General features: G+C 34.8%; 1 protein-coding gene across 3 annotated transcripts in view; it reads right to left on the reverse strand.

The window, feature by feature from the left end:
- The window catches only part of LOC128997950 (uncharacterized), a 31335-nt gene extending 5691 nt beyond the window's left edge, over positions 1–25644 (reverse strand). Inside the window, exons 1-6 of one of the 3 annotated variants that reach the window (XM_054423804.1) lie at positions 25567–25644; positions 17364–18485; positions 15153–15327; positions 10686–10755; positions 8173–8322; positions 5961–6103 (exon numbers count right to left, since the gene is read on the reverse strand). In XM_054423804.1, coding sequence (XP_054279779.1) covers positions 5961–6103; positions 8173–8322; positions 10686–10755; positions 15153–15327; positions 17364–18457 — 1632 coding nt within the window. In that variant the 5' untranslated portion in view covers positions 18458–18485; positions 25567–25644. Of the gene's footprint in view, positions 1–5960; positions 6104–8172; positions 8323–10685; positions 10756–15152; positions 15328–17363; positions 18486–24995; positions 25444–25566 lie in introns of those variants that run through there. The other 2 variants (XM_054423802.1, XM_054423803.1) reach the window with 2 other exon arrangements.
- Positions 25645–26306: the final 662 nt, after the last annotated feature.

The raw sequence follows: 26306 nt of genomic DNA on the forward strand, positions 1-26306 counted from the left end.
CCACAAGTGGATTAACTATGTTGTGGATTAACCTAAACTGCAAAAAATAAAACTAAACATATATTAAGCAAGTTAAATGACCAACATGTTTAGCGTGAGGAGGCCTATAATCTCGCGGGCAGACTATAGAGTGGCCGTTGTTTACTTCACGGACCAAGGCTGAGTCACCGATTACAACCAATGTGTAGAAAAGTTACATTTTGACATTACTAGGCCTATACATCGGCCCTACAATATTTTTTGTTTTATAAATAGACTTGTGTGAAACAAAATTAAAAGTTATTTACACTGCATTAAAACTGTATTAAAGCTTGACTATGCATTTAAAGTCAATGTTAGTAATATCCTGGGAATTTTAGGTTAGGTTTACATTATCCAAGATTTCAATTAATCACTCAGCCACTGATTATAGTGGATGATCGGGAGTCTACTGTAATTATTTTAATCATCAAAGTTCAACAAGATTATTATTTTAATCATCAAAGTTCAACAAGATTGGTGGTTTCACTTAGAGCACATTGCACTAATGAGTAACAAAATGGTAACATTTTTCCATCATTCTGTACAGAATGTGTTAATTCTGCATGGGTTAATTTTTACCTCATATTGAAAAGTATTGTCAATTAATCTAATCATTCTCGTAATTGGCTTCCTATCGTACGTGAAACTCACTGTAAAAATGCTCGGCCTAACACATGAAATTTGAGAATGTACTGGAAAATGTGAGTTTCATTACTTATAATGAAATATACTAGCTATTACAAAGTAATACAAATCTAGAGAAAATTTTCTTGTGTCAAAAATGATCATGATTCCTGATTGTCATAATAAAATATGAATCAATAGCATAAAAACTTGAATTTTTTACGTAAAAATATAATTTAACATCGTCTGTTACCAAAATATGCTTTATCTAGTTCTTGATGTATAGTTCTAAATAAGAGATAGGCCCCTAACTAGGATGGATATTGTAATATAACTTTAATGTTGCTTTGATATTCATTTAGGTAACTTATTAAGCATTGAATTTGAGACGTTTTTATACATTTGTAACTATATATTTTTTTGTTTTGTAGATAGGTGAACCTACTGCTCAGGATGGGCTACAAAACCACCAGGTCAGTGTTATGATTATCTCATTGTATGTACATAATAACTAGGGGTCTGCGGTACAGAAAATTTAAGGCCGGTTTGTTTCGGTACGGTACAATATTCTGTACCTCGGTTCTCGGTACAAAATCGGTACGGTATGCGGCTACCAGTAATTTTGCGGTTTTTTCCTATGAATCATATTAAAACCATTATTTTAAATTTTAATACATTGACATTATTATGAAAATGGATAGTAACCTACATTTATGGTATTCTAACAACAATTGCTGTCCTACACATTATTAAAACCTTTTACTTCTAACAGGAGTGTGTCAAGAAATCAACTAAGTTAAGATGAACCTTCACCTATTTTACACCCAAGTTAAGTCCTTGCCTTGATAATAGGGGTCTGCGGGTGAAACTTTTTTATGTTCGTGTCGGGCCAAAAATCGTTAGGTAATTAACGGATTTATTTTGTTTGAACTTCTATCTGTGTTTATAAGGTTACTTGATAATAAAATATGAAAAGAAACTGAATTTTTGTATATTATTTCATTATCATATCTTATTTACAGCTTGGGAATTGCCTCAACTGCAAGTAAGAAGTAAGTAATTTTTTTTATCAAGACATTCTTTCCCATGTTTCTAACTGTTGAAATAACTAAAAAGTAGGGGTGTGCGAGTACTCGAATCTTCGAGCTTTTTGGTCGAGCTTTTCATTATTCGGCTCTGCTCGAGGCATTTTGAAAAAGCTCGAAGTTCGAGCCGAGCTTTTAATACTAAGTCAAAACTAAAAAAACACTTAATTTGGATCGTAATTGAAAACAATGTTATCACAATTCTACGTTGTTCATGCATTCGAGGTTTGATAAGCACGAACACGAACCTCAGCTCAGTCAAGACGCAATGATTATCGATCGTAATTTTGAGGAGATACAGTAGTAAAGAGACAATCTACCACCTATCCTATCGCGTTGTCTTTCTAACACAGCTATTCGTATCGTAATACACAACGCAGTGCGAGTGCGTGATTGGCTCGTCGCTATGACGACACATGGTTGCCGTGGCAACCTACAGTGCGCACTGAGCACTGCGCCTTGTGTGGGAGGGGAGATTATACCAACAAACTATTTCAGGAATTCTATTTTGGGACCGATGGAAGATAAGGAAGAAACTAAAAGTGGTCACGTGTGCAAATGTAGTGGGCGACACAATAAGGCTGTAAACGAGTATCGTCATGCCGTTGTTCCTTGTTTGTTTACTTTTTCAGATTCCTTATCAAACGCCCCTATCTGCTATCTCTCTTTCTCTCTCTCTCTCTCTCTCTCTCTCTAACAGTGTACTGATTAAACAGATTGTGGTTGACGACTTTTCTACTTATAAGATTCCCTGCGGTTATTTTAGTTCAATCAAACCCATAACCTTTCTAATGTTTATCAAAATAATTAATTAATCTGTTTTGTATTTTATTCCCTTTAAACCAACCCCTATTTACCATCTATATTTTATAGAATAAAATGTTTGTTTATAAAGTTTGACTGGTCACACAATTTTGTACCTATTTTATTTTGTTTAAAAGTAGGGGTGTGCGGATATCTGAAAAATCGGGTAACCGGGCCCAAATTCGATATCCGACACTATCCGTTATATATCCGGCTTTTCGGATAGACAATATATTTTGACGTTTTGGACAAAAAACTAAATCTCCATAGCCACCATTAGTTTCCCAGGACAAAATTACAGCAATACGTTTCCAACGACCTAACAGCAAACGGCAAAGAAGCCTTGTATGATGCAATACTGATAACTAGTTTAGTCGTTATCGGCTGTTTTGCTTTACGATTAGATTCGTCTGGAACGAACAGACATAAAGCAGAAAAGAACTACCATGGTCAAATGAAAGTCAACTCGTGCTTGTCTCCCTCCTGATACTAGGGGCGCTGCGTAATAGTTTTTTTACAGTACTGTTTCAAATTCAAAGTAGAAAAATCTAGCCTACTACTGTGAAGTTACGTAAACAATAGATTTAATGTTTCCCAAAAAAAAGTCAGAATAGAAACAATAGAAAGGCAACACAATAGAAGGGTGGGAGGGGTTGGGCAATGACCTTGAAAGGAGCGCGGGTATAGTGAGTCAAGTATGACCGGAGGGGGAAGGGGTGGGTAAGACCTTGAAGCTATATATAGACTTGCACTACTTCCCTAAACCTAAAGGACTGGCCGGCAAGTGGTATTCCAATCACAGGACAAGATACGTTGTGTTTTAGGTATTCATTGCCCGGGTTGACTTTGGATTGTCTTACTGTGTAGAAACTTTGAATAATAAAAAATAAAGTTAGAACTAACCACGATTATTTAGCATTGATTGTGTACATATTAAATGATTAAACTATAGGGACCATGGATATATACAAACTTTTGTCGTGATTTTAATTTCAACATCAAAATACAATATTGCACAATCGTGATATTTTAGGTCATCGACCTTTATTATGCATCCGGTATTGCTGTTTCGGAAGAGAAGCACGTTGATAAATTATAAATTGATATTCCCGTAGTTAAAAAGAATTATTTTATAAATCTATAAAACAAAATCATAAAATCTTACATAAAGATAACAATAACGGAAATTGTAAAAAAGGTATAAAGATAACACGTTATTCTTTCTCTTTGTTCTTCTATTTCTTGGGTTTCCCTTCATCACGCATTCAACAAGTTGCCATGGTTACTAATCACCCATGTCGTTATCAGCTTTTGTGACATAACGCACAGCAGGGGGGTAAAACTTGACGAAAATCGGTTAATTTTTACCTATTATTTAATTACCAATGAATGTACTACTTTATTGGTATTTGGTACTGTATTAATAATCGGTCAAAATGGGCGATTTTTGTCAAATTTTACACCAAATTTATTGAAATTTCAAGGTGAATATTAATAAAACAATTATTACCAAATATTTGTATTAATTTAAAAGATTGATTTGTGGTATTGGGTTCCCCACTGAGTGCAGCCGAGCGGCACTAATGAGGGTCGGACCTTCTTGGGGGTGAACAATAGACGGCTTATCAGACCCTCCCCTCCCCCGTGGTCTGGAGAAAGCTTGTAAACAAACTATTGCACAAGCGACTTGACATTTGGCTGCTCCAACTATAATTTTGTCAAATGAACTGTGATGTTTCAAAATCAAAAACAATAATTTGGGACCATACTGCTTAACAATAATGGACTGCAATTATTGTTAAACATACAATCCATTTTTAACAAACTAAGATTATACGATTCAAATAGAATTGTAAAAATTATCTTGGTATTATACTTGGGGTAATGAAGTTATGTAGGCTAGTGTAATTCTCAGTTCATCAAGGTTCTACTGAATAATGTTTGGCAGTGAATAAGTGTAGAATGCAATTTATAAATTCAGGGATACACACCTTTTACACAGTTATAAAGTCGTTAATTAATAGAAATAGTTAATTCTGGAAAATTAAAAATAGTGATCGCATTCATAAACCTGTTGTCAAAACAGCAACACGGGTGTAAGGGTTTATTGTTTTAGATGCAAGGGTGTTTCAAGGACAAAGTACAGTGTTGGGCCTCCCGGCTTAGGGGGGGAGGGGGGCGGTGAGACTGTGTGAAGGGGAGGAAACTGGTTTTGGCTATTTATTGATTAGTTCCCTGACCCTTCTAGATAACAAAATTGAGTGACAGTATTAAATCATCGTGTACTTTATTTCATTTCTTGTTTACTTTGTGTGTTATTCTATTAATTTTAGTGTTTTGGTCTATTTCCTCTATGTCAATTATATCTTTTTTAATATATAAGTTTACTTTTTACTTGTCTCTCCACCTTTTTGGATCCAAACCAACCATGTTCTTTTTTTGATTAATACGATTCATAAAACAAAAATATTTTGTGCATGGAAAACAAAAAGAATAATCACGTGTTTTAAAATTTATTTTGTATTTATTTATACAAAATAGAATTAAATATTCATAGTAGTTACAATATACATTATGTAATCGAGTTGCTAGTTGTTTTGTCGTCATTCAATGTCGCGATGCTGTTCTGTTCAAGAATCAAGAATATTTATTTGCCATTAAATAACAGAACGTTACTGTTATGAAAGACAATCTGATTGTCTCAGTCTGCACTGCATATCTCGTCAGGCCTTCAATCAATATCCTTTTATTTCTTGCATCTTAATTTAGTTCAGTTCAGTTCTTATCGTGATTATCTACTATTTGATGTCTTGACAATTCTCAACGTTTTTAAACATATTAAAATAACATTGTGTTTATTTAAAAATTGACAGAACATTATTATTATTATGCACTTTTTTAAGAAAAAAAAAGTTTAATAACTTAGATAAGGTGACGCTAGGAAAAGCTCGGCTCGAAAAAGCTCGAGCTCGAAAATTTTTTAAAAAGCTCGGCTCGGCTCGGCTCGAGGTTGAAAATCACTATTCGCACACCCCTACTAAAAAGCTAAATTGCAATAAATGTATTGTGAATAAATGTTTTAAAATGTGTTGGTACACCTGCGAGTGTACAGCTTTTGATCTTCTTCACATTATCCGCTCTCTGTAGAAACTTGGCTCTCCTTGTATGTAACTTCTAATGTACGTTCTTAAAATACAATAAATCTTAAAATGAGTGAAGTCAAGTATTTTATTTATTAAAGACCTCTTCCACAAATTAGAACAGGCTGTACCGAACCGAATTTGTACCACGTAAAATGTTGTACCGAAACGATGACAGTAATTAAGCTAGAACCGTATTTAACCGACTTATTTGATGCACCACAGACCCCTGATAATAACTAAAATTACTCCAGTTACCGTACATAACTAACAAACATAAACTTACAGTGTTGGTTCCATCCACTAGCTCAGGCTGCCTTCCAAAGCTGAAGTCTTTCTTTCCCGAAAATACCTCAAAAATCAGCTTGCCATTAAACACAGCTATTTTTGGTTTGAACTTTCTCAGCTTTTCAAGTAGAATCTGGCTACCTGGAATTTTACAATCTTGATTTATAAAACTATCCAGCTTAATTGACTTAACTGTAATGATTAAACTTAGTCATATTGTGGTTTTATCACAGGAGAAAGCCATATATTACTCATCCTTGGACACAAGTTTAGTTAGCCTAAATAATGATTTAGGCTAAATATAACAAAATTTCTATATACAGTAGAACCTCACTAACTCGGCAGTCTGTGTAATTCGACACTAACTGGAAGATGGTAAATATGCTATGATGGTTTCAATTCAATTATAAGTAATTTGACTTCAATGGATGGCCAAAATGCATTTAAGGCGGGAAGAGGGTCAGTGTCTCAGCCGGGAATTTAAAAGACTTGGAAATTCCAAGTCAGGGAATTTATCCAAAATGTTCAACTTTAACTTATAACAAATTAATCTATTTTAAGAATATCCTGTACTACATTGTCAACTTATATAAATAATAAATTTAAACATGTTATATACTAGTCCTGGTGTCTTATTTTCTGATATCCATTTAATTTGTATTGTTCTGAGTGGCTCGACAACCCTCAAACTCTAGAACTATGGGTCTACAAAATGTCAAGTGTACATAAAATGTTTTATGTGCTAACCAAAACTATAGTTGGTACATACAGGGAGCGGCAAAATGATCTGACGGTTTTCTTTGCCGCCCTGTTGAGCGAGTGAGTGGCGGAGGGTGGTGGGAATAGGGGCGTTACAAAGCCTACGTGCGAACATTTTTAGTAGCCATGGACCTAGGGACAGCTGAGCACCACGCATTTGTAGTGGAAGTGTTTTTTAAAGTGACAATTCCTGTGTGGCTGTTCAGCTGCAGTTCCGTAGACGTTTCAATGTGGGCCCAAGGGGAAAAGTCCCAACTCGAAACACCATTTTGCTGTGGGTGGGTAACTTCAGAGCTACTAGTTCAAAATTGAAAAAAGTCCAACAGGTCCAAGGTTAGCCTGGACGCCAGAGAACATCGAGAGAGTGAGAGAAGCTGTGGAAGCAAGCCCTCAGCGGCCTGCACGTAAATGAGCTGCAGCTCTGCACATGTCTGGTCGCTCGGTATGAGTATTACGGCACGACCCGCACTTTCATTCGTACAAAATGGCAATAGTGCAGCAGTTGAAGCACAGTGGTTACATAAAGCGCATCTCATTTTCAGAACAAGTGATTTAATTTCTTACACGTGACAAAATAATCATTATGAGCGACGAATCGCACTTTCAACCACACCACACAGTCTTCCTCACTCTCTTGACGTTCTCTGGCGTCTGGACTGACCTTGGATGGCCTGTTGTTTTAGTTTCAATGCTGAACTAGTAGCTCTAAAGCTACCCACCCACAGCAAAATGGTGTTTCGAGTTGGGACTTTTCTTCTTTGACCCACATTGAAATGCCTACTGAACAACTACACAAGAATTGTCACTTTTAAAAAACACTTCCACTACAAATCCATGACGCTCAGCTGTCCCTAGGTTCATGGCTACTAAAAATGTTCGCTTGTAGGCTTTGTAACGCCCCTATTCCCACCACCCTCCACCACTCACTCGCTCAACAGGACGGCAAAGAAAACCATCAGATCATTTTGCCCCTCCCTGTATAATTAGTTGTTCGAGTCATTGTTGATTCTGTAATAATTTTAACAGTTTGTTCCTGAAGGCACTGGTCCTGGCGTTACTTATCACCCAATCATAGCCTACTAAAGTTGCCATGGTTACAGATCACTCAATCACGTGCAGCTAAGTGTTATGTTGTCATCAGTTTTTGTGACACAGCAGACAGATATGTAAGGAGCAGACGGTTTTCAGCGCAAGCGTGACGTCACCTGGGAGCTTGCAATCAATATTTCTTTGTTCTGCTTCTTGTTTATTTAATTTTTGTCAAATGAAATGTAATATTTCAAAAACAATAATGTGGGAGCTACTGTATACCAATAATAGACCAAAATAGTTTAATATACAATGCATTTATTTTAATACACTAGAATTATGAAATGCATTTTTTTTATGCATAATTTTTAATATTTTCAACACAAAGCTTTCTCCAGACTGACTACATATTTTTTACTTGCCTTCTTTGATTTCCTTTCTGGTGAGATCTGCGCTACCTTTGGTGGCTCTCTCAACCATGTTAGTGAATCCAATGCCGACCTTCAGTAACTTGTAGTCGTCATCTGCTGTCATCGGCTCTGGGGTCAGCCCTGAGAGGTACAGACACTTCCCTGGAATCAGCATTTGTTGTCAAAAAGCAGCAAAACAGCTATTACCAATCGATGCATTCAATGCTAAAGTAGTTATTATTTACACAATCAATAACGTCAATAATAATAATAATTTGTCGGATGGAAGTCCTAAAACCAAAGAAGAGGTCCAAAGTCATTAGCTGTTAGAGCTGCAACACTGTGTATGCAAACTGTAAAAACCTTGTTTGTACCTTCACTGAGTAGGAAAAGTTCATTTGACAAGACAGGAGGGAGAAGATACACAATCAGTCTTTTTTTTACAAACAAGAGGTCTTTGAAGACTTTGTTGGGAGATCCCTTTCCTCAGACAGCATAATGGGGAAGATATCACAAAATCGTGGCATCTAGAGCTGGAATGCCATGGCTAATTTTTTCTTTTCATACTGCTTTTAAAAAATTAGCGACAGTTTTCTGGATTAACCCAAAAGAATTAATGAACAGTGCCAGTGAAAACTAAATAGCTTTATCCCTTGTGATAGCTTCTTATGACTTCATGCTATGTTGCAATGAGCATAAATTTTAACCTGACCACTTTGGATTATATTACATTTTTTATGTTCCATTGTTTTCGTATAAATATTTTAACATTGTCAAAATCGGGCATTTTTCTTACTGGGGAAACTTTGAGTAATTAAAAGATTTGGTTCTAGCTAAAAGAGAAGAGAGTAGGCTCATTTTTCCTTAAGAGCAAGAATATAACTACAGCATATTCTACATAACTACAACGCAACCCAATTAGTAGACAACCCAAAGTTTCCTCACAAGATAAAAACTGTTTTTTTTTTTTTATTATTTACAAATGTACAACTAAACAGTATACCTTATCACATAACAATTTGTTGTGATAGTATTTGTTAGCACAAAAAATTCTTATGATGATTCTTATGATGTGGTGTTTATCAATTAACAAATAATTGAGGAGTAATTATTCAATATTTCTAGAACAGCTGTTTGGAGCACACACATGTTAGAGGCTACATAGCAAACAAACATCTGATGGTAACCAGTTCTGTAAATTGACTATCAAAATAATTAGTGATTTATGTTAAAAAATTATCACATAGTCTAAATGGGGTTTCTCATTCCATACTTATTTTCCGACCTCATTTACGCTCTTGCTGTTACACTTGGGTTCATATAAAATAACCTTCTCCTTTGGTCCAAGATATGAAATTAGGTCCTAGATTAAAATGAGGTTAGGTTGAAGTGGCACCTTCCAGATGGCACCTTCTCAGAAATAATAATATTGTTTTAGGCTACTTTGAGATCATTAGTTTCCTGGTTTATTAAGAGTACTGTTAAGTGTACAGCTTGTTTGCGCGTGCTCCCTCCTCGGCCAGGAGGGGCCTCCACCACAGCCCGGCGCTTGGCGATCTGCTACTAGTCGCCCTAAAAATATTGTCTATACTACTTCTAGTTCTACTCCCAGCGGATGAGTAACACCAACACACGGCGCCTGTTGGTCTTATAATTTCCCTCGCTTCACTGTGAATGGTTTTCCCTTTTATAAGGGCGGTTGCCATGATATTAATCTAAGTTAGCCTAACACTTTTTTAACCAACGGCTTAACGGTCACTCAATAATTATTACTCAACCGCACAACTTAACTCCACAACACAGTCCAATAAACTGACAGTCGATAGAATACAATACTCTTCCGGTCACAAAATATTGTCATAAAATACTTAACGACATTAAGAGACCAACTTTCCTTTTATTAACTTAAGGATATAAAATAAATAACTGCCTGCCATTAACCTTTTTACAAAGTGTTTGGAAAACCCGTCTGATATTTTAATGTGTTATTTATTGTACATGATATGAAAATAAGCAAAAAGTTTCCATAATTATATGTACTAAGCCTTATGTTTTTTTGTTTATAGGTATATCTGTATGTCTTTTTACATAAAATACTATAGGCTATCCTAAGATATCACCTATAAACTCAGTTAATTGGTTACACCTAATTAGTCAAACTTTACAAATAAATTGGAATATACTATGATTTTACCGTTTGGTGTACATTATAAGTAAAAACATAGTTATATCAAAATTAATTACTCTACTACAGTACCAAAACAATTATATGTCTGAAAAAAATGTGATTTGATCCTACCAACTACAAAGTATACAAGTAAGCCTAAGATTACAAGTTAACTTATATAGGTTTGATTACCTAACAGATGAATTGATGTAGCCAATTTTGACTACATGTAAATCAAGGTAATTTTGGTTAAATCTGCCGACCATTGGATTAATATTTTAATACTATTGGAACATTATAGACACTTAAATGTGTTCTAAAGTATGGTAAATGCATGGAAATTGCATAAGGTACTTACAGAAATGGTTTCCTGGGCCAGCATAATGATGACCTTTGTATGCTGCAAAGAGTCCCGGATTGATTCCAATCTGAAAGAACCAAATACTTTTAAAACCTAAAAGGCATATTCTAGAAATATTTCAAAATAAGAAAAGTGTTACAAGTGTAAAATAATTACAAGTGCTAAACTGCTTATTTACCAAGATTTACACTAGTTAAGTAGCATGAAACAGTGATGCCCTGTTGTAGAGGGCTCTAATTATCAAACACTGGCCCCCATCTTATGACTTAATTCACATGCACACAATTCCAAAACTACAACATAATACCCTGGGCTAAACACTATTCTCAATTTGTCTGATTGGATTTTTACTAAAATATTTCCGTACCAAGACATATTTGATCCCCATTTAAATGACATTAGATTTAATGAGTACTTAGGTTTGCTGCTACGGGGAAGGTAAAAAGTGTATTTTGACCAAATGTATAGTATAGGATAAAATAAATAAATTTGAAAAATTTAATCAACATAAATAAACAAGCAAACTAATACAGTTTTCTTAAGAATTACATGGGAATTTTAAATTTAGAGTTTTTTTTCAATTTTCTCCGTAACCTTTAATTTTATAACAACCCTTCAATATAACTTACAGTACAACCCCGCTAATCCGTCCCCTACATGACCGGGACCATGGTCACAAAAATGAAAAGGTCGTATTATCCAAGGGGCATATCAAATGTTCTTTGATTAACTGACATTTATTGATCATGGGCGATAATATTTTTTTATATAATGTTCTCATGACCCTAAGAGACGTTTAATATTTTCCAGGATCACGGCAGATGATGATGATCCTTCTGTGTTCTCAGAAAACATTCAACAGTTTGCGATGATCGTGTGAGACGACGATGATATTGCTTTTAACGCAGGAGATGTTCAAGAGTATGCCGCGATCGCAGATAACAACAATAGTTTTCGTGATTGCGGGAAACAATAATGATGTTTCCTTTACAGCAGGAGATGATTAGAATTTTGCCAGGATCGCAGATAGTCCCCAAACAATTAAGTTTCTATGATTGCTCTAGGTGATGATGATTATGTCCCCACGAGTTCAGATGTTTAATGTTTTTCCACGATCACAGGAGACAATGATAATGTCAACACGATCGCGGGGGATGTTCAGGTTTTTGCCACTATCACTGAGGAGTGAGGATGGAAATGATTTTTCCGTGGCCGTGGGATTTGTCTAGGGGTCCCCTATCTTGGGAGACGATGATAATAGTCCTGTGACCGTGAGAGACGTTTGATAAATGTTTCCGTGAGAGGGTGATTATCTCCATGGCAAATAGTCACAAAAATACTGCGATAACATTGTCACTCATAGGTGATTTTTTTATTATTTTAAAACCCCAAAACATCCCGTTCCCATGACCCGATATCCCTGTGTTGCAAACTAATTCAAGTTCATCTTATCCTACACCGTCAAGCCTAATTCCATCCGAATCGGACCAAAACTACCTGAGTTATCGCGTTCATAGACAAATACGTATTTAAATCTATATATGCATATAAAACAATTTGAGTTTGAACAATTTGAATTTGAGAGTGTTTTAGCCTCTGGGGACATCAAAATGAAAAAGTAGATTGGTCCCGGGCCTAGGTCTTACTGTGCCACCTTCCGTAAAAGCTACTTCCCGATAGGGAAATTGGCTATTATTGATAATTTAAACCAGAGTCCCGCTAATCCCAACTCATTGGGACCCAGCCCTGTTCATATTACCAAACAGCAGATAAGCCTAAAAAGCAGAAATGTTTCAACAAAAATAAAACAATGTATTTTTATGGCTGTAAAATAACCATTTATTGATCCAGTGATCCTGAAAACACCGCGATTGTCTCAATTAAATTACTTTTTATTTCCGTCAATGCCCCTATATTTTAAAGGGAAATTGCAGATAAGTAATTTTGAAGCTTTTTATTGCATGACGGTTTCAGCTGCTACCGTTCCAAACACGGGGTAAAATTTGTTAAGTGCCCTATACTTCTGATCTTTTTAAGAAATTTTAATACTTTTCAGAAACCTATGTTGCTCTACGTCTTTATAAGATGTAGTACTTAAAGACATTACAAAATTGACTAAATAATGCTAAAAAAAAAGAAAGTGAAAATGAAGTTAACACTTACAAATCTGTTTTATAATAAAACTAGCCGCTATACCCGTGCCTTGCAAAGGGGTCAGTATGCAAAAGAGAATTTGGTTCAGGTGAAAATATAATCAGGCAAATGGAAATTCGCTTAGTCTGCAGGTTTGCTGTGGCTGGGGTATTTTATAACTGTTTCCACAAAAATATATCTAAAAAATAATTCTTATAAAACTCAAGATAAAAGCCAAGGTTGATACGGCGACGGTTATAGAATTTAAATTAATTCACCAATGAATAATTTCTTTTATCAATGACTTATTCCATATGAAATATAATTTTAGTATTAAATTTGTTTTATTCACATGGGTGTAATTGTGAGATCAAGTGCATTTGACAGTTCTCCTTGTTTAAATTTAAAGGTTATTAGTTTGTTCTTTGTTGCCATAGATGCCAATCAATATTTATTTTTAAAACTCTCACCTCTGAACTTTGAAAGCCCACGGAGCAGGAGAGTCCTTGGATCTATATAGTTCTATATGTATTATCGGAGCTGTAGCTTTATTTTGTCCAATTTGAGCCCAGTCGGTTCAGTAGTTTTTGTGTTTCACTTTAGCTCATACAAACACACAGACAGACCCCCTTCTTTATAATAGTTTAAGGTTCTTCAGTCATTGAGATGAAAACACACTAAGTTTTTGCATTGTTACAACGCAGAACCCAACACCGTATAACAAATAGGCTACTAATTAGCTATCATTGATATAACCCAGATAGAATTGTATTCATCAATTTGTTCATCTATTGTTGTTGTCGACGGTCACGTGTTCTGCAGTGGCCGTTGCGAGCCCCAAAACCTAAATTCCCCGCAATTCCCTGACCATCTAACCACGCTGCGACTTAGTCCCGATTATACTAGCTCTACGACTATTACAACTTAGGCGCGAGCTCCCAAGCCTGGTTTTTAATCCGCGTACTAAAGATATGGGGCATCTATAAAGTTAGGCACGTCTAACACTGGGCGCATTTCTACAGTATTAGGCGGTATTTATGGATTCGTAATATATGTTTATTCTTATGTCATGTTGGATTATCTGTGGTCCCCCCCCCCCCTCATTAACCCTGGCTCTGCTGTAAATGTGTGTTCTTGATGAATGATTTTACCACTGCCAAAATACAAAACCCAAAGGGTTTAGCCAAATAAGTAAGTTAATTTAATTCAAAAACAGCAAAACAATTTGAAAATGTAATGTTTTAGGGAGAGGAAGGAAAATGCTTGTATGCACATAGGTGGCCAGCCTGTAGTGTGAGACTCGTGAATTGATCAGACTACGCTCTAAAAAACCTTTCTGTTGGACACAGATCTGGGATTGTTTGTCACTTTTCTTCAAGTCAGGCCAACACGTGGCCCTCAAGGCTTGCAGCATTTCCGGCATTCAGTTCAGTGTTTTTTTTTTTTTTTTTTTTGTAATAGAAACACCCGCAATAAAACATTCAGCTATGTAACAATTATGTTGAGACAATTTATCATAATATGTTTCCCTAGAAAGAAAACGGATAGCCTAACGTCTAGAGTGAGTCATATAGTACGGACGTTTCAATTGTTTTATCTAGATGCACTTAATACACTCTTGAGTTCCTCATGAATTCATCAAGCTGCATATGATCCAAACCCAAAAGATAGAAGCTTATAGAGACGTAGAAGGCCAGTAAAAAACCAACTTGATCAGCATTGCACATGTTATTAAATGTACAGCAAGTAAATAAAATATGTCTAATAACACTCTTGAAACATATATTTAGACATACTGTACATGTACTGTGGAAAGACTCTTTTAAGCAAATTTGCTTATTGGGTCTGATGATGATTGGAGTATCCAATCGAAACCGATCACCACTAACCATCTTTTTTATGTATTTACCGTCTTGTGAGATAACACTAACAGTATGGGTAAATATATGTTTCAAGAGTGTTATTAGACATATTTTTATTTACTTGCTGTGGATTTTTCACTGTCAACTAAAGATCATAGTGTTGAGTTTCAGTTAAATAATCAACCCTTTGAGGTTGATTTTTTTTGTTTTGTTTTTTTTTCAGTATAGGTTGCCATTTTTAAGCAGTCAGGAAAATAGGGGGCGGCGACCTATACTCACCATTCAACCGCAAAGGGTTAAGTAGATACGATGATCTAAACATGTTTTGTCTAAAATACTCAGATTGTACACATGGTCTACAAAACTATGCACAACCATGGTGTAATGTATTAAGAAATTTAAACTTAATGCAGTGATATATCTTAAACATTTTAACCAAATCAAATGGAGGTGTTTGTTATGTACTTACAATAACAATGTCCAGATTTGTAGTCAGATGATCTGGCAATGTTCTTTTAGATACTTCCTCTTCAGGCATACCGTTGAATCTATCATGCTTCTTACGTTCCTTGAATACTTTCACATTTGGATCTTTAAGCGGCTTCATCGATAAAGGATTCATCATACCGTCAGGGTATACCATTCTGAAAAAGTAGCAGGACATGTCAAATAAATAAAAAATATTACTTTTTAACATAATATTCTATGTTTAACCTTTGTCATTCTTTATGTCATCAATGGATAACGATGATAGAGTTACGTACAGTAGACCCTCTCTTAACCGAACCTAATGGGATCTGACTTATTGTCGGGTCAAAAAGTATAGATACTCGAGTTTGAGCTTTTATTGCAACGTAACCAGTAGACGTAGAAAAATACAAGTTACATCATAATTTTACGAATTTATTTCTTCGTTTATGTGTGTTGGTTTCAAATTTTGTATGCAGTTTCAACTCAGCCTTTCAGTGGGTTGAATGAAATAAGTACAGGTTTTTCGGCACTTTACCAACAACGGGCGACTTAAACATTTTATAAAAAAAAAAACTACTGATCTAATCGTCATGAAATTTTTATAGCTTTTGTAAAGGCATTTGATTTCAGGGACGGAACAAGTTAAAAACTCCAATGAAAGCTTAAAATAAATCTCTTAAAAAAAAACAAATGAAAGGTTATGTTGCACGTTAGCTAAGTGGTCTTAAAAAAACATAACATGATGAAGTGCTATTCATTTGGAATTATATAATCATTGTTTTGAAGTTGTAATTGCATTATTTATAAAATAAACTACACCTATCTTCTTTTTTTCATTGATTAAAATGTCACAAATAAACACAGAACACGTGTAAGTAAAATAATTTCACTGGAATAAATTATAGTTGTAGACAAGAACCATTTTGTTGCGAGACTGGATTTTTATTTATAGCCTCTCACTGGGGGCTCGAGTCACAAAAACTATCTTGACCTTGGAGTCGTTAACCCCAATCCCCTGCCCTCCCTACAAGTTGCATTGTTTACTCTAGCGATCCGCACAGATAACAAATCAGATGTGCTCACGCTAGCACAATGATGACAAACTGGCAATATGCAATATTTTTAGAGATGAATACAAAATAATTTATTCTTAGTCCCATCCTGTGGAGATAAGCGTATGGTTCCCATCGCTGAGAGTGGGAGCGGAAATGCTGAGATTCCTAGAAGGCGGCGGTTAAACCAAATTGCTCTCAAAGCAAGGTCGGTTAAAACAAACTATATTATATTATATTTTACCATCGAGGGTGGATAATCCAATTATCGGTTAATGCGAGGTAGGTTAAGAGGGGGTCTACTGTAGATAGGAATCATTATTTCTTTATTTACACTACAATTGAGAATGGTATTGGCGTCAGTCACCTTGATTACCATCGATTAGACAAATTGTTAACTAAAATTTGTATTTGAATGTTTTCACCACTTAACCGCTTTTACCTACGACCGTTTTTTAAAGTAGCCGTTTTAGTACAGTTCTTAGAATTGAAAAATATCTCATAACAGCATTGTTTACTTTCATAACAGCATAGTTTTACTCATAACAACATGGGTAACGGACCAATGAGGTTCAAGGATTGAGAGAGGAGAAGCAAAATTGTAATGATTCATAATTCAACTAATCAGCTGTTCAGGCCAATTTAATTGTTGATTGGTGCAATCAGTATTTGATACAATGTTTCATTGCATCACTGTCAGTGGTAATTAGAGGTTATAAACAAAAACATAACCTCTCTTAGAAGTTATGAGTAGTGATTTTTAGTAATTAAAACACCGTCGTAGGTAAAGTAGTGTACGCAACTCGCTTAAATAGTGTTAACAACACTCATAGAAGTTCTTAAATTTCCTACTCGTGTCGTTAACACTATCTTTACGCAATCGTTGCGTAAACTAATAAACTATTTTTTTTGGAAAATCTGGCCTTAAAATTGTGGTTACTAAATATAATAACTTTTGTTGTTTCACCAGTTTTTTCAACCATTATATTCAGTAACAAAATCCCTACCATAATACAATAATTAGTCGTACTCTTCACAAATTATATTATTTTTATTTTAGAAAACAAGTAGCATATCTAGGCTGTTTTTGTTTTTTAAACCTAAATAACTATTACAACATGTTAATTAATTACAATAGGTAATAAAAATATAATTACCCTCCATGCATTTGTTGAAGCTGTTGATCTTCAGGTTTAATCTTTTTCTTCCTCCCACGCTTCTTTGGTACTTGCTGCATTACCAGAGGAGGGCACTGCATGGACTGCATCGCCATTCTATCTTCCTCAACGAAGCTGTAAGGATCCTCCTGCATCTCATACTTGATGATGCTGCCTCCTTGCATGACGTGGGGATGGTGATGCATGTGAGGGTGAGCGTGAGGATGAGAATGCGGGTGAGCATGTGGCACGTGTGGATGTCCATGAGGATGTGCGTGTGGATGGTGATGGGAGTGTGGATGTTGATGGGCCAGAGGATGTTGAGGATGTTGAGCCATAGGATGTTGAGGGATCGGTTGTTGAGGATGGTGAGGATGAGGGGGCAAGTTCTGCTGATGGTGGGGAAGTGGTTGATGAGGTTGTTGATGAGCCATCTGCGGATGTTGATGCTGCGCCATCTGTTGATGTAAAGAGTTACCCATCATCTTGCTCACTTCGTTATGACCTCTCATATCCAGATCTCCACTGGTTTCATAACCGTCATCAAGCGGTTCTTGTTTCATTGACACCGAAGAATCTGAATAATGTGGGGGCTCCTGTTTCATCATCGGAGGACCATCGCTGTAATGCTGAGGCTCTTGTTTCATAATGGGTGATACTATCGGCGTTCCATCCGAGTAGTGCTGTGGTTCCTGCTGTTTCATTATAGGTGTTCCGATTCGAGGTCCTTCCGAGTAATGAGCTTCTTGATAATGTTGCTGTTCTTGTTGCTTCATCATTGGTGTTCCATCTGGAAAATGACTTTCTTGGGGTTTCATCATCTGTGTTCCATCCGGGAAGTGTTGGGGTTCCGGTTGCTTCATGACTGGTGTTCCAATTGGTGTCCCGTCAGAATAATGCTGCTCTTGATGCTTCATCAGTGGTGACCCGGCAGAGTAATGGGGCTCTTGCTGTTTTATGATGCTCCCATCGGAGTAATGTTGTGGATCTTGTTGTTTCATGACTGGTGTTCCGATGGACGCACCGTCTGAATAATGAGGCTCTTGCTTCATTATGGGAGTCCCATCAGAATAGTGTTGTGGTTCTTGTTTCATTAATGGTGCGTTTTCTGAGTACCCAGGCCTAAAATCAAGAAAGTGGGTTCAAATTAGTAAAATGAAAGTTTCTGCCGGATTTTCTCTGCTTTTTTAACTATGTGCCACTGCCAGTGACATGAAAGTCTCTGGGAGTTAGGTACTTCTTTATCATAAACAAACGTTTTTGTCAGCTTACATTACAAATTGTAACATTTTTGTATGTAACCAGTTAACCTTCAATAATTATAACCTCAATAGCAGGAGTTAATAATAAAAAAATAAAAAATGTGTACATGTTAATGAATAAAAATAACAATCAGAGTAGCTTGTTAAATAGTGAATACGGCCATAGAAGATTAAAAAATAACTGCCAAGGCTTCCATAAATGATAAGGTAGTTTTGATATACATTAAAACTTGTGGCCAATTAACAGCAAATTTATATGGCTAAAATTAGGCTATGTTAGTAATGACACTTAACAATTAAGTCAGGTTACTGCACACCGACAAAGTAAGTAGACCTAATTGCTTTATTAGTAGGAATTGTTATGGTACGAGAGGGTTAAAACATTATGACCTTATCACTAATATAATAGAACACTGGTCAGACCTTAATAATTTTTTTTTATATTAAGTTGAAACGGGTGCATGCAACTACTACATTGGCATTACAACATTACTGTCATATATTTACTTTTAACTGGTTCCATTCCTATAGGTAATTGCGTAGTGATGGTCTAAAACCAGTTGACTTACAAATTATAAGGCCTACTTAAAACACAAGCTAGGCAGCACAAAAATAATCTAATAGCCAGAATAGCCTACATATTTACTTGACCTAAAATTTAGTAGGCTACAGTAAACCCATGAAATTGTTGCAGTTCGGTTTTGAAGTATCTAGGTAACACCAAATAATTATTGGTGCTTATTATCATAGATAAAACATACTCCCTTGGTAGATTTGTCTACTAAGGGACAAACAGCTGAAGCCAATTTGTATTGCAAATTCTGTACGACCAACTGTAGGGATCGTGTTTTGTTTACAGTTTATTTCTTGTTATTTTAGTCATTTAAAACCGCATTTAACCAAATAATTATATAATCATAAACAATAACTGGTCTCCTAGTTATATAACCAAATAAGCACAAATCATGAAAATAACTCTAAAATAATAGAAGGAAAATTTTGTCTACCCAGCGATCAGTGTGGACGTAGGCCTACAAGTGTTGCTTAGTCTATGTTATTATCAAAAGGATAAGGATGCTGTGTTAAAATTTATATTTAACTAACATTTAGTCACCTGGATAGATATTATACCAGTGTATATTTAAGTATTGTACCAATCATTAGTTCCTTACCATGTTTTAAGTACACATCACTACCTAGCTAATGAGGTGATGTAGATGTAGATGTACCGGTACCTATGCTTGGTAAAACTAAAGATAAATTGTTCATTGCCAATATCTAAATTGTCTAAGGCAATCCTTAATATTACATGAAAAAGAGAACTGGACTTTGTTGTATTACAGTTCTCTAAATTTCCTCTAGAATGCAGGACAATTCATTTTTTGGACTTAAGTCTGTTTACAAAGTGAATATTACAAATGGGACCTCTTGTAGTTATGGCGAAATAACATTGAGCGACAAGAGGTACCTTTTCTCAGACCGTTTAGAAGCTAACAAAATGATTTATTTTGACCTTATACGTCTTCAATTCGATATTTTAACCGATACTGTCATGTTCTTTGATAAATGAGGTATAACAATCGATAAAAAACCGAAGTTTGATATTTTCAACCTTAATTACGGTACTTATATTGGCCGTACTGAAAATTGTACATCGCCGACAAGAGGTCCCTTTTCCACATCACATTTATTACTGTATCTACTATATCAGTGGTTCCCAAACTATGGTTCGCGGGAAGAGACCAAACATGTATGTTTTTTATTGGGACTCGTAATGTTTCAATACCGTAAAGGATTTGCTGAGCACCAGAATAGTACTGAGTGGATAAGAAGGGAGAGGTCTGTAGGCCTACATTAAAAGATTTTCAAAATATTAAGGTACTTAGTTATATATTTATAGATATATTTAGATATATTTCTTAGATATATTTATTTAGTTGTTTTAAGACTAGGAATTTCAAATATTGATTTTTTTGTTTAAGTGTTTGGGTAGGCCTACCTACTTCGGAAATGTTTAATCCCAATTTTTACGTGAGAATTTGAATAGTTTGGGGACTTTTGTGCCTGATATTATTCTAATACTGCGATTAAGCAAAATGTCTTCAAAATTTTTACAGCCAAAAATTTACAATATTGTCACAATATGCAAAGGGCTAAACCTAGCCCCGAATCTAAGACGTGTATGAAGATTATCATTATATTACTACAAACGCGCAAGACAATTACGACGGCACTGTAATTGTTGGGATGATAATGTGTTAGCTATGATGACAGATTCTTCAATTATCATTAACGTATCTTTTGTAAATACTAGATAGATACCTATAGATTTTGTTTATTTTGAACCTGGCCCAAAGTAGTCTACATTTATAATAGTACCATATTTTAAAACTCACCGATCCCTACTTTGCTGGAACCCAAGGAAAATGTAACATGATTACAGATAGTCTCTTTTAAATGATATCTTTCATTTCTAAATAGGCCTAATTTAAAATGTCTCAAACAATAGTGTTTTGGACTAGATATTGAATTTTCGATAACATCAGTCCTCACAACTTTCATTCAGTTGTGTGTTTCTCAATATACAGGACAGTACAAATAAATTAATGAGAAGAAATAACTATAGCCTGTTACAAATGTTTAGGGTTGGTCGCGAGAATAAATCCCAAGGTTGTGGTAGGTCTCCAAAACCAAACAGTTTGGGAACCATTGTACTATAGGCCTACAATAATTTTGTAAATTAGATAAATAAATTAAACTCAACACTGACTGGCTATTACTACAGTATGCCAAAGGCAATGAATGGATCAGGGGATGAAAGGAATGAAATACAGACATCACATACAAACTAACCACCGCTCACAACAAAATCATTCCAAGGTCATTGCCATTTACACACTACCTAGTTCACTATTTTAAATTGTCCCTCGATTTTGAGTAGCCTAGCCTATTTGAGATATTAAATGGGAAAAGGGCAACTCTTTTGCTATTCAGCCCAGACTAATTTTGCAGCACATTGTCACTGATACCTAAATTATCACTATGCCTAGATGCATTTTTTGAGTATCACTACTTTAGTGATACAATAAAAACTTATCCATGGGTAAATTGGAATAAGTAAATTGAGTGCCAATTTAGGTTAATTATTCTGATATAGGCATATAGGGTATGATATATTGATGATTATATTGATAAGAAACCATGAATGGTAGCCTAGGCCAAACTTACCTTTTGAAATTCAAACTAGGGGTTTCCTTAACTAGTAATATCCTGTTTTGGTCTAAAACCGACAATTTTAGGGTAAAAATATTTCCAAAAGAGGACTAAAGTAATTTTCCTCTTTATGGAAGTAAATGTTAGGCTATGCATACAACGTGATGGGTCTGTAAAAACATGTTTTAATGTTATGTGAACCACTAGTTGAGAAGACCTATTAAGTAACTACCGGTGCCTGAAATTAAACAATCTATTACGCATATGGACCACAAAATAACTTTAGAAGCTGATTCGGCTTATTTTAAAAGAATCTATTCTTAAGATTTAGGGGGTCACTGAGAGAATTGTAGAGAATTTTTACATCAGTTTAACTGACATAGGTACCCTAACATAACAAAATTATGTCCTACAACTGTAGGCCTAACATTATCAAAATTTCATGGATGGCTAAATGTAATCCTCTAGGGAATTCACTTGATCATTATTGTTCAGAGCTTGATCACGAGGGGTCAAGTAGTCTAAGGTGGTGTCTCCCTAATCAGGTTATATGGCCAAAAAACTAGAGGGAATTTTGTTGAATTTTGTCTTGATTATTAGTTCTGATAAGCAACTCGTAGACAGTTCATTTATCAAGGGAGGCAGGGTTGGGGGTTTGAGAACACATCTCAAAACTAGACAGTGGGTGGCTCCTACGCAAGTTGACAGGAAATTGTTTTTTGATTGTTGCATTTTGGATCTGATATTTTGCAATTTTACTTAGCCTATTGGCCTATTTAAATTATTTCGGCTATGCGCAAAAATTGATAGATGTTTCTGGAAATTGTCAGTAATATTATGTTTAAAAAGTTAGGTATATATGCTAAAGTGCTTTACAATAGGCTAATAATAAATTAGGCCTACTGTTGGATGACCATTATCTCTAATCTAAAAATTATTATCCAAAGGTACCGGAAATTTTGAAGTAGCCAACTGATATCAAGTTACCGGTACTGTAGAATTCTGGAATTCAAAATCAATAGAAATGTGGAATTAACTTACTGAAGATGTCGCTTTGCATTCTGGTCACAAGCTGACACATTCATAGGTACCTTTTAAACATATATACCTATATTACTTTGCATCTAGGCTAGCTATTTCATTGTATATATTTGATCTTTGTTATATCAAAGATTCAAAAACTATAGGCCATTATCCGATAAAGATGGAGATTTTGTAGGATATTAAAAATTGTAGTCATTCCACATCATTAGTATTTGTAAATGTGCCGGTACCTAATAACTTATTCGATTAGGCCTATTTGAAACCCTACATTGTTGTTCTTGGAATCAGATAGGCTACACTGGTAACAGCAATTCTAAAACCACTAGGTAGGTCTAGTAAAAGTTTCTATGCGTCCAAATATACCTGTGTGCTTCTTGAATGTCAACATTTAACATGGTCACTGCTGAAAATGGTTAGCCCTGAGCTATTAAGATGTTAAAAAAAAAGTTACACACAACAAATTGGTCGACCGCTATGAGTGCAACGATGCAGGAGTTGCAGACATTCTCAGTTAACATATATAGATAGGCCTAAATAATATTATTCTAAGTTACAAGTGTACAGTTTAAGTGTTTTCTAAGCTTAGTTTTATATGATATAAGTTATCTATACCTTAACCAACTCACTAATTTAAAACTACCGTACCGGTACTTTACTCAAATATTTATCACACCTCAACATCTATTTAACTTACATAAACTTCTAGAATATGCTTGGTGCATTTCAATAGCTAGGCCTACTTCAATTAATTTACAAAATGTTACTGTTTTTAAGTATTAGGTACCGGTACCTAAATAACTACATACCGTAGCCTAGAAAGAAACTGGTGCAATCAAACTGATAACTACTGCATGCACTTTGGTATGTTCACTCAACTTATTAACATAAAATAAATAAATAACGTCTTTATTTATCCAGCGTACATCAGATACAAAGTTCTGTTTTACATGCAAACTTTTGTCAGGGCTGAGCTACCGTATCAATTTGTTAGACAAAACATAATAAGCCAACTTATGTTGATAACTTGATTTAAAATTGTTCTTTGTTTTTGTAAAATCTAAATTTTTACATTCAACCGTCTTATTTATTACTTTTAGTTTAGCGCAACTAGCCATAGGTCTAAATCTAGAACAATTCACTTTTAGTAACATATTAAGATTGATAAACATAAAAAAAAATTAATAACATTTATAATTTAAACTTCATGACACTTAACCTTATTAAAAGTGCAAGATTTTTGATTTTTTGTTGGATTGAGAGGCATTTGACATAATCTACCCTGTCAAACATACACAGTAGGCCTAGGTAATAATTTATCTGTTATGATTGATTGAGGGGGGGGGGCTTATTGAACTATGGGAACTATGGCTAAAGTTGAATAGGCTAGGTCTAAGATTACTTAGGCTTGTGCTTTTGGCAAGGCCAACAGTAGGCCTACCTAAGTTATAATGGAGGCTACCCTTCATGGATATAGTAAAACTGTAAATTCAGTATCCGATTCAATGACTTGACTTATTTAGGTCTTAATGTGCAAATGATTTGAGTAAGCTTAGCTTAAGGAAATATTTGTTTTGCTGTTTGAAAACAAATTATAAGCCTAGGTGAACTTAAGTAAAATAACCAAATTACCTACCTTCATTGGATAGATTAAAAGAATTTAGTTAATTTACTCAATTTACCTTTTGTGTGTACCTACACTTATCGTAAATTTAATGTCACCGTAAATAAACAAATAAATGCACTTTTGACCATTTAAATATTAATCCCTAGGTCTAGGCCTAAGTAATCTTATCTACTATGACCTATGACTTCACCAGCCTAAGTTAAAGTTTGTGTTTAGGCTAAGTTTAATGTTTTCAAAACAGAAAGGATTAAGTAAATGAGAAGTATTACGAAATAAAACTATAGTGAAATCATAAATAAATAATAGGCGAATAATAGAAATGGCATGAAAAGGGTGTATGGAGAGAACCATTGATCCATTACATGATCAATGTTTGTTTACAAAATGTCACAATGGCTGATTGTATAACTAATGGGAGTTTGTTGATAATAATCAAACTAAATAACGAAAATTATACTAAACAACATGCAAAAAGAATAGTAAACATACACATAAAACTTCATTATGAGATGAGACAGCAGCAGTAGTTCACTATACGAGCTTCAGCTTAGTTTTGTCCAATTTATTCTTTTTGGGGAAGTTTGCCAGACGACAGTGTTTCACTCGTTTAAGAAGTCCCACCAAAAATATAGGAAACGACAAGCGTAACAGAAGTTTTGAACGATGATTAGAGTTAAAGCTAACTTTTATAGCACAATAAATCAATACAGGTCAAAGTTTGGGCCACTCACATTTTGAGGCCAGGCCCTTCAGGTGCTTCCATTGTAGCTCCAAGAAGCGTGGCAGCTTCTCTGAACAGAGTAGCGACCTGCATTTATAACAACAACACTCAACAACTTAGAACTACATTCACCAACTACTTAACTAATGCCTAGAACTTGAGTTCACTTTCAGATAATTTATAATATACATAGTAAACTTATACTAGACATTAAAAAACCTCACTCTACTGGAAAAATCAAGCTACTTGTGATTGGTTGCCAAGAATACGTTTCAGAAAAATCAATAAGGACAACCACAGCTCTCTAGATAAAAAGTAACAGCATAAACAAAACTTTACCGTAAAAACTCCAGCGATTTTTACGATACTCCAAAACTTGATTATAATACATAGGTGTTTAGGTTAATTGTATAGGATATCACAGAACTTCAAAGCTCTCTAACCGAAGTAAGAGCCCATAATTTACAACCCCCTCCGCTGGCGGATTAGTCAAAACTACAAAAGAAAAATTACTCTCAACAAACTTTGAAACTTTGCCTATTAAACGTTTATTACTGCACTTCCCCTTTAAGAGAAAGTTATTGCTTTAGAACGAGAAATTAAATTGAGATAAAGGGAGTCTTATTTTCAACGAATATTTTGTAAATTTATTATGTTACATTTATTTATTTTAGAAGGTAACTGTAAGCACTTTTTTTATTTGTAAAATGTATGTGCCCACTTGTAGCGTTTTTATTTTATACAAAAGTCTGTTTAAAAGCACTCAAAAAACTATTTCTGAATTTTGTTTATTCATGATAATATTTTTGTTATTTGATATATATGTTTTAGTTCTTTTTTCATCTAAATTATAAAAGTTTGTTATTGTTTTAAATTAGTTGCGAAATGTGGGGAGAAAGATTCAGTTATTATTTATTAATAACTAATCAAGTACTGGTTGTTAGTGTTCATTATTTTATGACCTATATAAAATATTATGAACTGAAAATAATATATGTAAAAAATAAACTAAATTCGAAACTATATTTTTTAACATTGCATATTTTACTAAACACCGATTGTTATGTGTTTAATGCCCT

This window comes from Macrosteles quadrilineatus, unplaced genomic scaffold, assembly GCF_028750875.1.
Source record: "Macrosteles quadrilineatus isolate MER2022 unplaced genomic scaffold, UCM_ALF_1.0 Scaffold_7__1_contigs__length_78375512, whole genome shotgun sequence".
NCBI classification, from domain to species: Eukaryota; Metazoa; Arthropoda; class Insecta; order Hemiptera; family Cicadellidae; genus Macrosteles; species Macrosteles quadrilineatus.